The sequence below is a fragment of the Bremia lactucae genome, linkage group LG4 (genome assembly GCF_004359215.1).
Source record: "Bremia lactucae strain SF5 linkage group LG4, whole genome shotgun sequence".
NCBI classification, from domain to species: Eukaryota; Oomycota; class Peronosporomycetes; order Peronosporales; family Peronosporaceae; genus Bremia; species Bremia lactucae.
Window position 1 is genome coordinate 3,622,386 of NC_090613.1, and position 10,340 is coordinate 3,632,725.

Below are 10,340 nucleotides of genomic sequence, written 5' to 3' on the forward strand. Positions count from 1 at the left end.
AGCTATCACGCGAAACGTGATGCGTATTTACATTATCATCTAACATGTCCATGTTAGATGATAGAACTGTGGTCCTTGGGCGATCTACAAAGTGCTACCACGTGTAACGGGACACTGCCGACTTGTACTGCTTCAGTACAAGTCCACTTCCCACTGTTTCAGTACAAGTCCGCTTCAGTGCGGGTGGTGTCCCACGTCACTTCACGTACACTAGTACAGGCAGAGGAAGACTCTCTTTAAAACACTTGCTTTAAAGAGGGTTAATTAAAAACTGGTATTAATATTACTAAGCTCTTCTGTTCTATCTACTTAATACTAAGTTAATTATAAACTAATACAAAACATGTAAAAAAGTCTTATCTATCTCTCTCTTTGCGCGTGTACAGTGCTGACTAGACCGCGGAGCAAGTAGATATAATGGCTCATATCTACCAATGGATAAGCTTTCCGGACATTACTATGTAAAGTAATATTCTCCAAATGTTATCACCTTTTCAAAAAATGTGTTAAATTCACGTAACGATACACTCCGTTACATTTGTGCAGGCAACAAGTGTTAAAGAGCATATGCTTTTAAAAGGCTTTTTAGCTCTTACAGATCACAGCGCAATACTCAAGAAAGGCATGGAGCGATCTTAGATCGAAGCGGACTTACATTAATATTAATTTAAACGTTGAACAGGTATTAAGAAAAATTAAAATGAGAACTGAATTTTATTTAATATTCAAATGTAAATCAACCCTAATATTAACGCTTCCAACTTGGAGGCTGACAAGTGTATTCACACACCCTAAATTTTTTTCTTAAAAAAAAAATATATATTCGAGAATCGGTATAGTCACATCCGACTTTAATCATCGACCTCCGTATTGATGAGAGTGCAAAGCTTTACTTTCTTAACGACCTGTCGGTCATCTCTATGCATAATCAACGGTCATCTCCTTAACTGAGGTGGTGGTGATATGGCGCTTAAAAATATCAATTTCTAATTCGACTCAAATCTTGACGACTTCACGACAGCACTTGCTGCATTTTCATTGGTCCAAATCAATTGACCAATTCCGTTTTCTAAAAATCAAGTCCTTTATTCTCGAAAGTTCTTCCAGCAGGACCAAATGTGACGTCACAATTTACTTCACAAATGTCAAAACAACACGCTTACTCTCCAATGACCCGAATCTTCCCACCAGGGCGGCGGTGGTTAAAGCTGCTGCTTCTTGTCCTAGTAATGCTCCCCATGGTTCAGGCCATGGATCCTTCCAAGGATTACTACAAGGTCCTCGGCGTAAAGAAAGACGTCTCAGATCGTGAGCTTAAGAAAGCATACCGAAAGCTTGCGCTACAATACCATCCCGACAAGGCCGAAAATGCCGACGACAAGGAGGCAGCCAAGGAAAAATTTGTTGAAGTCTCAGAAGCCTACGAAGTGCTATCGGATGCCGAAAAACGCAAAGAATACCAAGACGCACGACAGTATCAAAGTGCTACGGGAGCAGGACAAGCCGGGGGTTTTGGTGGCCAAAAATCCACCACCGAGGACGATTTGGCTTCATTTACCAAGATGTTTGAAGGCATTTTTGGACATGGATTTGGTACTCAAGGAGGATTTGGCGGCGGCACTCAGGAGTTTCAATTCGATGGATTCGATGGCTTTGGTAGTACACGACGTAGTATGCCGAGCCATTTGCAGCCACGACAACCAAAGACATTATTTGGACCGGATTCGATTGTCAAAACTTTGTCGAAGAAGAAATTTCCAGGCCAAGACGCGCGATACGAGTGGCTCGTGTGGTTTTACGAACTCGACGTGCCAAGTGCGGAATTTCGTGGCTCGTATGAAAACCTCGCTCGTGATTTGCAGAAAAAAGTGCACGTAGGGGCGGTAAATTGTGATTTGTACCCTAAATTATGTCAAACACATCAAATTGATCATTTTCCGACATTTGCATACATTTGGCACGGTCAGTGGACGAAATACAAGGGCGCGCTGGATGAAGCGCAAGTGTATAGTTTTGCTGTAGATCAGCATATTGCACGATTAAAACGTATGCGCGAGAAGGGAGAACTCGAGATGTTGCATGCCGACAATGAAGCGAAATTGTGTCAAATTGGCCGCCACGCATCGCCAAAAGCGTCGGCACTCTGTGCCATATTTGTCTTTTCCCATGCGTCGAATGCACGTGAAAACGAGATGAAAATTGCCATGGATGTTGCTCGAAAGTTTCGCCACTCGACAGGATTGCAAGTTGTTTATGTAGACTGGAAAACGCAATCAACTCAAGTGCGTCAGCTCGTTGAAACAGTCCTTGGTTCCAGTTATCGCGCGCAAGAGCCTCAATTACTGATCCTACGTACAAGACGCGGAAAGACGCGCGTAGGAATGCATCGCCTTGATGCTGGCTTTACGTCAAACGCACTCTCAAGTACAATGGAGCGAGCAGTCGGAGGCGACTTGGCGTTGTTTAACGTGAATACGCTCGTGCATTTCCGTTAAGGGTCTATGTGTCGTAGTTGGTAGGACTTTTTAGAGGTGCCTATTGCTTGAAACAATACTATAAAGCCATTTGTATAGAGGGTCGAAAACTGTACGACGCAACGCCATCGTTCCTGTAAAGAACAACGTCTGGATCACGTCGTCTGGACAGAAGGCTTGCGTCTCGCGATCGGACTTTACCGGCCTTCTCTCCGCATGTTAAGACATCGTTGATTCGAGTGCGGAACGGCAACTTCGTTTCAGTGACGCTTTTTTTATTTCTGACTCGAACGAGGTATTTCTAACGTTTGAAAATGAAATGAGGGCGTCTTTCTAAGTACAAGTCATATCGTGGCCGGTTTGTCTGTTTTCTGTACTTGCAGTGCTTTTGTGAATGGACTGACTCTTCTTCGTCAACCTCGCACGTTGCATACAAATCCGTGGACAAAGTGCCAGTACAACTGTATGTGGACGTCCCTGTGTTGTTGCATATCCTTTCATAAACGTTTCAAACCATTTCTTTGAACACGTGCCTAACTACAATAAACAGCTTTTGAAACACTTTACGAACATCGCCGTCTTTAGAAATACTTTGCAACTATTTGACGCACGCGCATGAGTAAGCTCGTGGTCTCTATCGGCCACGCCGAGTTTACGGCCAATCGAGATGTGTTGTACGTCATTAAAGTGCAGCAGGATGAAGACGAGTGGGAGGTCCGTCGCACGTACTCGGACTTTCGAAAGCTACGAGACGACGTCCAACGCACGATGAAGGACGCCCGTGCACACATTCTGGACGATAGTTGCTCGAATGAATTCGCACTTGGGCTGCAAGAATTAGTCTTTCCTTCCAAGCGGCTTTTTGGAAGCAAGAAGGACCACGTGGTGAAAGAGCGAGCGGTTGAGCTCTATCGCTTTCTTATTAAACTCCTCTTTCTGACGCACAAGTACCGAAAAGCCCAAAAAACACGGTACGAACAGTACATGCATGCTCTTCCAAACCATCAAAAAGAAGCCTTTGCAGCGCTTCAGAATCGATCGCAAGCCAGTATTAGCGTCTTTTACCAGCTTCGAGACTTTTTAAAGCCTCATTCCAGTCCTTCCGATGGATTGGTACATTCAGGGGACCTTCCGAAATCGGATTTAAGCGGACAAGGAGACAGTGACCATTTTCGGCTTATTCGAGAGAGTCGGATGTTGGCCATGACAACTTCGAGTCCAAAGGAACCGAAACTAGTGCCACATAAAAGTGCTAATCACGTACTTGGACCGACTCGTAAAGAATCACGCACGTGTTTGCCGCAGACGAAAGAAGAGACACACGAAATGGCGCATCGAACAAAGAATCACACGACAATCCCATATCGTTCTAAAAAAACGACCACTATACTGAAAAGTACACCTGTTAATGAGCCACCGAAACCGCGTCATTATTCGACCCCGGATGGTACAACTGTCGCGTCTCAGCGTCGGAATGCGCGAGCAAAGACGTCTGTTACTGCACCAAGAACTGTAGCATCGTCTTCGTTTGATGAACCGGAGCCAGAGCACGAAAAAGCATTGAAACCGCCATTTTCGACGTCGTCATCCACGTTGTCGAATAAAGAAAGAAACGTTTCGAATCAAACATTTTCAACACGTTTTTCAAAAAGTTCGAAACGTGACAGCTTGGATCAAAGTCAGCGAAAATCGTCACAAACATCGAAACCTTTACTGGATCCAACGTCGTTTTCTCTTTCCATTCTAGACAAGAAGCGTTTTTCTCGCACCAAACGAAAAGCCAAGACCGTATTGACGACTTCTTTAACGGAATCCGAACGTCTATCGCGCATGAGTTCGGCGTTAAAAGCGCAAGCAATTTCCATTTCGGCCCAACGGGAATTGGAAAAACATTTGAACGAGTATAGTGCGATTATGGTCTTGCGGTACGTGGATCGATTTATTAATCGAGCCGTCATGAAAGCTCCTGGATGCTATCGTGTGGATACGTCGGATCGATTGGTGATTGATGCCCAACGTTTTCTTCATGAACTCGAAGACACGTTTACGGATTTGCCACCGACTTTTGGCACGCTTTTTCAAATTGGGACGTTGAAACACGATGACGAGTGGGGGATTCCGTCTGCGTTAAATCAATACGTGCAGCTCAAATGGGATTCTTTTCAAGCGATGAATAGCAGTCGATTTAGTTACGAGAATGATCAAAGCAGTGTTGCCGATCATACGTCGGATTCCGAGGATTCCGAGTACGAGTATGAAGAAGTCAGTACTAGTGGCTATTTGTCAACGCCAAAACATCATTTTTCGACGGATGAAGAATCCATGCTGCAAGAAATGATTGCGAATGGTACGGCAGGAAGGGAACAGATGCTACGATTACGACGTCAAACGAATGAACAAGGCTGGCATCGACGTCAAGCTCCGATTTCCAAGTCCCATTGTGTGGTGGAAGAAGCCTCGTCCTCGGGTTCGGACGACGACCGAGAATGTTTTAAAAACCCGTTAGAAAAGCGTCGATCGAAGCGCGTGGAGGCGAAACGGAGCGTCTCGTGTGTGGTGGAGAAGTATCAACAAGAACAGAATGCGAGACGAAAGGATCGTCTTAGTCAATTTGGCAGTCAAAGCATCGGGGGGTTTGTGTGAATCCCTTAATGTTAATGCATTGCCACTTGTCGTGAAATGATTGCTTTTTTTTGGTTTCTATATGTTATTCTCGGCAGAAAAGAAAAAACCAATCGTTTTTATTTGTGTTCTTATAGTGGATCTTTTGTCATACCAATTTTTGTTTTTATGAAACGCGAATCTTTTTAATTGGCACAAACGTAAGCAACAGGTAACACAGCCCCAGTCCAACGTGACCAGCAAAATGCATGGAGCGAAACCCTGCAACCGCATCTTCCCACGACAAGACGACGAACGAGACGGCCAAATAATTGACAATAATGGCCGTCGAGACTACACCGACAACATCGTAAAGCGGTTTCATCAAGCTGTCAACCATATACGGACGCACGTGTCGTCTCGCTAAGCGATTCACGGATGTTGCGAGTGGCATTGTGAGAAAGAAAAGATAGTATCCTGGATAAAACCCATGCCAAAGAGCCGCGACGAGATATGTCGCGAGCAATGAATTGCCTGTACGGGTGTAGGCATAGCGTTCAAGCCAATTTTGCGTGCCCTTGTTCCAGGCCCTTGAAATCTCACGCACGTTCGCACCGAGTTCAAAGCCTACGATATCGACATTACTGACGCCGTCCCACCCAATGGGCTGATTCTGTTCATTAAAGCCTTGAAATCCAATGCCGGATAGCACCGTGGCTCCTTCCGCCAATTTCCACGCCACGTAGTACTTGGTTCGCGTCAAGAAGAGCGCAAGAAAGAGTCGTCCCCATTTCGTTCCTATTGACTGCTGTTGATCATTTAAAATGTCGTTTAAATTGATTAAATTACCACATTGGACGAAAAGGCCCATGAGCCCTAACCCCACCATTAATTTTGACAGGGCCGCGCGAACAGGTGACACTTGACGTCGGACATTGTTGTTGTCCATCAATCGAGTTTCGTAAATTGCGTCGTGATATTCTTTATATTCGAACGCTGGTCCAGCTACAAAGGTTGTGAAACAGTAGACAAAGCCTAGAAATTCCACCAAAGACGGAATCTCGGGAATCGCGAGCTGTTTGCGTGATTGTTTCACTTTTTTTGTATGGTCCGAGTCACCGTCTTGTATTGTAGTGGCACTCGGTACGACGCCATCGTGGTAATTAAAAGCAAAGCTTGTGAGCTTAATGAGTAGCAGCATTTGACTCGCTGTGGAGTCCATACTCCAGCCCATATAGTTAACTCGCATGCGATGAAAGTGTAACATTGCTACAAAGAGCATATTGGCGACAAACACAATAAATGGTGCGTGCTTGGGTGGTAGGATACAGACTAAAGTGTACGTAATTAATGACGAGAAAAGCGAATGTAGCCATCCGGTACCGTAGACGAATTGGGCAATACTTACGCCAGCACAAATGTGCAGCCAGTGCTTGGCGGCAACAAATGGCAACTTACGCACGACAATTGCTAATGGGTACACGGCTAATAGGCATGAGACGCAGCGTAGTTGATCCACGGGAATGCCTACAATTGTGGCGAGTTGTGTCAATTGGTAATTGATCATCGTGAATTGGAGCGGTGTGGCTGCATTGGTTAGCAACGAGACAAGCTGATTCATACGATCTGGATTCGATGAAGCCGAATGAGGAATGAAAGGCTGCGGTGATGACAAGGACGTTGCAAAAGGTATGTCATGGGCAACTTTGGCCGATGACGCTTGTGGGCGATGATTCCGTTTGAAAGGTTTTTAAGAATACCATCTGATCTTATGCGAAAGCATGGTTGGAGCCATTATTATTCAAGACACGACCATGTCACATAAAATAAGTTACTGCCACGCTCGACTCGCAGAAATAGTTACGACACTCTCTTCGACGCTTGGCTGCAATTGAGAATTGTGACGATCACTACAAGCATTGCCACCAAGTTTCTTAATAAATTAAACACAGAGGATGCCTGTGATACGGGGACGTCTACAGGATAGCGCTGCGTACAAGCGCTGGACAGCGAATGACGTAGCTCGATCGGCGGGTTGATGTAACGTGTACATAGATTTACTTAGAAGTTTATTAATTTTAGAGACTTCTTCAAGTAGTATCAAATATACATATACGGAAATGATTTTAAAAGACGCTGTTCCCAATTTGTCGATTTAGCAGATCAATTTAACTATTCTTCCATATCAATTTGGTCCAGTATGTAATTAATTGGGTACTAGATTTGTTTAGATTATTGCCCAGCCATTTATCCATAAAAGATCATTTCGCCATTCAATTCCCACCCCTGACGCCATGGACTCCGTCGTGGCTATTTTGGGGCGCTTGCAACCATACGCGGAGCTTGCCACTCCCTTCAAATTCAGCTATCTCCATGGTCAAGTGGACCAACTTTCCGCGTCAATTGGCCTCGGGACGGACCAGCTCTGCTACGTGCTATGCCTCTTTGCCGCATACCCATTAGCTGTCGTCTACAAGCTGTTGCCCAATGGAAGTCTCAAGCACATTTTTGACATTCTACTAGGTGTGTGTATGGCTCAATTTGTCCTTAGTTCAGGATGGGTACATTCATTTATCGCAAGTTCGGTGACGTATGTCCTCGTCAAGTTTGGCCCACCTCACTACGCCCCCGGCATCGTGTTTCTCTTCAACATGCTGTACATATCTAGTTCCCATATCTATCGTCTATATGTGGACTATATGGGCTGGACGTTGGATTTCACAGGGCCACAGATGCTTCTAGTGCTTAAACTCACAAGTTTTGCCTACAATTACTACGATGGTGTCGTGGATCAAACATTTCAGAACAAAGGTAGCCATCTATCAGCTGACAAAAAACGCGTCTACGCAAGCCGTCAGAAGCTTGCAATTTACGAAATTCCAACGCCCCTTGAATTCTTTGGCTACGTCTACAGCTTTACAACGTTTCTTGCTGGTCCCGCATTCGAAATTCGCGAGTACCTCGACGTCACGAGTGGCCGCAAATTCCAATTGAATGGCAAAATGAAGCAGCCATCAAGTGTCTTGGCTGCCTTTTCGAAATTAGTAGTCGGATCGTGTTTAATGGCTGCTTTTGCCATGTATGCACCAATGTACCCACTTTCGAATTTGCACGACCCTCAAATTGCAGCGTTGCCACTTTTTGCTCAAATGCGAGAATTATATATTACGCTGATATTTTGCAAAGTCAAGTATTATTCCGCGTGGAAGGTACGTAATTTACACGAGACCTGTCGTTCACGATGTTAAGTAGCTCATGCTTCAACTAGGTTGCCGAAGGTTCGACGGTGCTGTGCGGCTTTGGATTCGAAGGTTTTCATGAGGACGGAACCAGTCGTGGCTGGAATGGTGTGAGTAATATGGATATTCTCGGCTTTGAGTTCTCGCAAAGTATTCGGGCGGCTTCGCGGGCTTGGAACAAGGGTACACAGAATTGGCTCGAGCGTTATGTCTACACGCGCACGGGCAATTCACTCGTTGCAACCTACTTTATCTCGGCTTTCTGGCATGGGTTCTATCCAGGCTATTATTTCTTTTTCATGAGCTGTACGTTTTTTGATTGGCGCAAATAAGTAGCATTGTGTCAAGTTGATGGTGTCGACACTTAATATGGTGTGGTGTACAGTGCCACTGGCAACAGCAGTGAACCGTTTGGCGTTCAAGCGTCTTCGCCCGCGCTTTATTGAGGCAGATGGATCCTTTGGATGGAAAAAGAAAATTTATGATTTGCTTGGCTTTTTGGTCACACTTGTTGCCATGCATTACTTTGTGATGCCATTTCAAGTATGGGTACAGTTGTTTTGGAATATTGGGACCATTTGACTGATTTGTTTTTTCCAGGCTATGTCGTGGGAAAATTCGCTCGCGTCGTTAAAGAATGTGTACTTTGTAGGCCACATTGCAGCCGTCGTGCTGTATCTCGTGTTTTCGTGCATTCCAGTGCCAAAGCTCAAGAAAAAATCCGAGTAGACGATACGTTTATTGCCTTGATCAAATGGTTTTACACTCGTAGCTACATTTATAGGTAAAGATAAATATCTTGAATAGAATGATGCAACTTTTTTTTGCTGTTTTGTCATCAGTAGATTTGTCTATTTTAGACAGAATTAATATGAGATGTAATTTAAAGTGGCAATCAGAAATGTAATTGCAAGAATTTGACCCACGTACAAAGTTTCGTATTTTAAAGAATTTCATATTTTATTTTCGTCCTATGAGATCTTGCAATTCGGCAATAATATTCTCCAATTTGCCAGCACCGTTTTTTTGACAATTCTGCCAAGTCCTCGCGCAAGAAAATGCTAATTGAATGTGTGCTAGTTTATATAATTCTCGGGAGAAAGCCTTATTTCCTCTTTGCGAAACACAATATCGTTCGCTTCTTAGATGCCAAAAGAAATCAGATAATTTGTAAATTTGTAATTAACACTCTGTTTTCTTATAGAAATTACAATTGGATGCATGATTGATCTGCTCGCTTAGTTGTAGACTAGGCGAGTAGAAGACCAATTCGAAGACTTACAATCATAGGTTGTCGCCAAGGCAATCAATGCGCGCACGGCTCTGCTGGTTGAATGTTCGACAACGGCTACTGGAACTATCCAGAAGTAGACTGTAATGGGGCATACATCAGTTGGAGAATCTTTGCTGTAGTACATTTACTTTATGGGTAAAATACCTTTTTATCCTATTCTAAAATAATTAATAACTTAAATCCCATTTATTACGGGAAACAAATGTGGTCGCCGCCAGATAAAAATCTGGCGGCCGTAATCTATATTTAGATTAGCTAAAGTAAGGTTTTAAATTTAAATAATGAAATAAACGAGTTCCCCTCTTGATCATAAAGCGTTAAGTGCCTTCCTAAGGCTTGCGCAGTGATCTGTAAGAGATAGAAGCCTTTCTAAGGTATATACTCTTGGGCACCAGTTGCCACTTGGTTCTACGAACCCCTGAATCCCTTGAGCTAGGACTCATTCAGCTTTAATTGCTTGTACGCACACCAACTGTTGGAAGTCAGTAAGTCTGGACTTCATGTTTGGCATGCCGCCCGATCATAAGGGTCGGACAGGGCTAGTCGTCTTTGTAGACAGACTGAGCAAGATGGTGCATTTAGCACCATGTAAGACATCGATCACAGGCAAGGAGGCAGCTCTCTTGTTCCTGGATCATGTTTACCGACTACACGGGATGCCCGAGTCCATAGTATCGGATCGGGATCCACGTTTTACGTCTGGTTTTTGGCGACATGTGTTCGAGCTGCTAG

The 10,340-nt window shown here is 44.2% G+C and overlaps 4 protein-coding genes across 4 annotated transcripts; 3 read left to right on the top strand and 1 right to left on the bottom strand.

Moving 5' to 3' along the window:
• Nucleotides 1-1,142: 1,142 nt before the first annotated feature.
• CCR75_002310 (uncharacterized protein) lies at nucleotides 1,143-2,495 on the top strand (the record flags this gene model as incomplete). The annotated part of the gene is made up of 1 exon (XM_067960407.1): nucleotides 1,143-2,495. The coding sequence occupies one exon, from the start codon at nucleotides 1,143-1,145 to the stop codon at nucleotides 2,493-2,495; it is 1,353 nt and encodes a 450-aa protein (XP_067816628.1).
• A 594-nt stretch (nucleotides 2,496-3,089) lies between these two features.
• CCR75_002309 (uncharacterized protein) lies at nucleotides 3,090-5,117 on the top strand (the record flags this gene model as incomplete). Its single annotated transcript, XM_067960406.1, has 1 exon — nucleotides 3,090-5,117. The coding sequence occupies one exon, from the start codon at nucleotides 3,090-3,092 to the stop codon at nucleotides 5,115-5,117; it is 2,028 nt and encodes a 675-aa protein (XP_067817111.1).
• Nucleotides 5,118-5,262: 145 nt separating this feature from the next.
• On the bottom strand, nucleotides 5,263-6,696 carry CCR75_002308 (uncharacterized protein; the record flags this gene model as incomplete). Its single annotated transcript, XM_067960405.1, has 1 exon — nucleotides 5,263-6,696. The coding sequence occupies one exon, from the start codon at nucleotides 6,694-6,696 to the stop codon at nucleotides 5,263-5,265; it is 1,434 nt and encodes a 477-aa protein (XP_067817110.1).
• Nucleotides 6,697-7,369: 673 nt separating this feature from the next.
• Nucleotides 7,370-9,202, top strand: CCR75_002307 (uncharacterized protein; the record flags this gene model as incomplete). The annotated part of the gene is made up of 4 exons (XM_067960404.1): nucleotides 7,370-8,284; nucleotides 8,344-8,620; nucleotides 8,700-8,857; nucleotides 8,915-9,202. 4 exons carry the CDS (start codon nucleotides 7,370-7,372, stop codon nucleotides 9,041-9,043), a joined length of 1,479 nt encoding a protein of 492 aa, XP_067817009.1. The 3' UTR covers nucleotides 9,044-9,202.
• Between the last annotated feature and the right edge of the window lie 1,138 nt (nucleotides 9,203-10,340).